We start from the raw sequence: 1,473 nt of genomic DNA, 5'->3' as shown, positions 1-1,473 counted from the left end.
TTTGCTAGGATGTTGACCTGGATTTCCTCGCAAAGATGACCAATGGCTTTTCGGGGGCTGACCTGACAGAAATTTGCCAGCGTGCCTGCAAACTGGCCATCCGAGAGTCTATTGAAAGTGAGATCAGGCGAGAACGTGAGAGGCAGACCAACCCTTCTGCCATGGTGAGTGGGACACTCTGAGCTTTCCCTACTTGTGAGATAGGCAGCCCACCTCTGCCTGTGGGTGAGGGATGATGAGTTTTTCTCAGTAATCCTCAGATGAGGACGAGTAGGCTGTAGGCTCTTGGCACAGAGTGCTGAGCTGGAGCACTTTGTTCTCTTCTTGTGGGAGGGTGAGGGCCTCCTATGGTGCCTCATCACTGGCATTGCTCAGCAGGCCCCTGCAGCAGTTGTGAGTCAGTCTGCTGCAGCATCCCCCTCTAGCCCCTGCCTCAGTGGGTAATTGATGCATCCTGACCCAGAAGGAGGTGTGGGCAGGAGTTGAGCTGCATGTGGCTCATCTCAGCTCTCTGTCCTGCTGCAGGAAGTGGAGGAGGACGACCCGGTTCCTGAGATACGCAGGGATCACTTTGAGGAGGCCATGCGCTTTGCTCGCCGCTCTGTCAGTGACAACGACATCAGGAAATACGAGATGTTTGCACAGACTCTACAGCAGAGCCGTGGCTTTGGCAGCTTCAGGTAACTGAGAAAGGTGGGGAGGGCAGTGTGACGTGGTTAGCCCCAGGAACAGAGTGCTGAGGGTAGTTTTGATGTACTCTGATAACAATCCCTCTTCCACTGCTTTTTCCCATTCTCCCCAGTGCATACAGCCAGCTGAGCATATGGTGGGTACAAACTGCGCTGCAGGTCAGTTGCAGCTGCTTTGTTAGTGCTCCTGAAGCCCATCAACCCTTTTTCCTTTAATACAAGCAACATCTGGCAGCGCTGTAAGCCTTTTTATGACCTGCCGTAAGACTTCACCACATTTCTTGCCCTTTTCCTTCTTGGCATCAGGGTGTTGATGTGGAGGGAGGGAATTGTGCTGATCTGTGAGGAGGCTTCTGAACTGCATCTCTTCTCTTCCACACTGCTGTGTGCAGGTTCCCATCAGGTAACCAGGGAGGCGCTGGGCCGAGCCAAGGCACAGGAGGTGGCAGCGGGGGCAATGTGTACAGTGAAGACAACGATGATGATCTCTATGGTTAACTCGCTGTCCTCAGTGGACCAAACTCCAAATCAGGCCACGTTGTACAGGGAAAATCCAACGTTAATGGACTCTTGGCTTCTTCATTCCTCAGTGAGAACAGTGTAGGTGCACGTCAGACTTTGTACAGGGGATGTTTTCTGCAAACACAAATCCAGACCGATGTTCAGTTGGGAAGCAGACAGTGAATTAACAAGGAAGGGATCTGTCTTAATTTCTGAGAAATTTCTGTTCTAGTTTATGTGGCAGAATCAGCTTTAGCAAAGGGTACAACGCTAGCCTGTATTA

The 1,473-nt window shown here is 51.6% G+C and overlaps 2 protein-coding genes across 4 annotated transcripts in view; one reads left to right on the top strand and one right to left on the bottom strand.

Annotated features, from left to right (window-relative positions):
- Window positions 1-1,473, bottom strand: part of LOC100550826 (phospholipid-transporting ATPase FetA-like) — a 422,496-nt gene that overhangs the window by 73,044 nt on the left and 347,979 nt on the right. The window lies entirely within an intron of this gene.
- Window positions 7-1,473, top strand: LOC104914787 (transitional endoplasmic reticulum ATPase-like). The gene is made up of 3 exons (XM_010725239.1): window positions 7-164; window positions 526-680; window positions 1,082-1,473. Exons 1-3 carry the CDS (start codon window positions 36-38, stop codon window positions 1,185-1,187), a joined length of 390 nt encoding a protein of 129 aa, XP_010723541.1. The 5' UTR covers window positions 7-35; the 3' UTR covers window positions 1,188-1,473.

This window comes from Meleagris gallopavo, chromosome Z (genome assembly GCF_000146605.3).
Source record: "Meleagris gallopavo isolate NT-WF06-2002-E0010 breed Aviagen turkey brand Nicholas breeding stock chromosome Z, Turkey_5.1, whole genome shotgun sequence".
Classification (NCBI taxonomy): domain Eukaryota; kingdom Metazoa; phylum Chordata; class Aves; order Galliformes; family Phasianidae; genus Meleagris; species Meleagris gallopavo.
The sequence above is the reverse complement of the archived record's forward strand: the minus strand, read 5'-3'. Positions and strand labels throughout refer to the sequence as shown.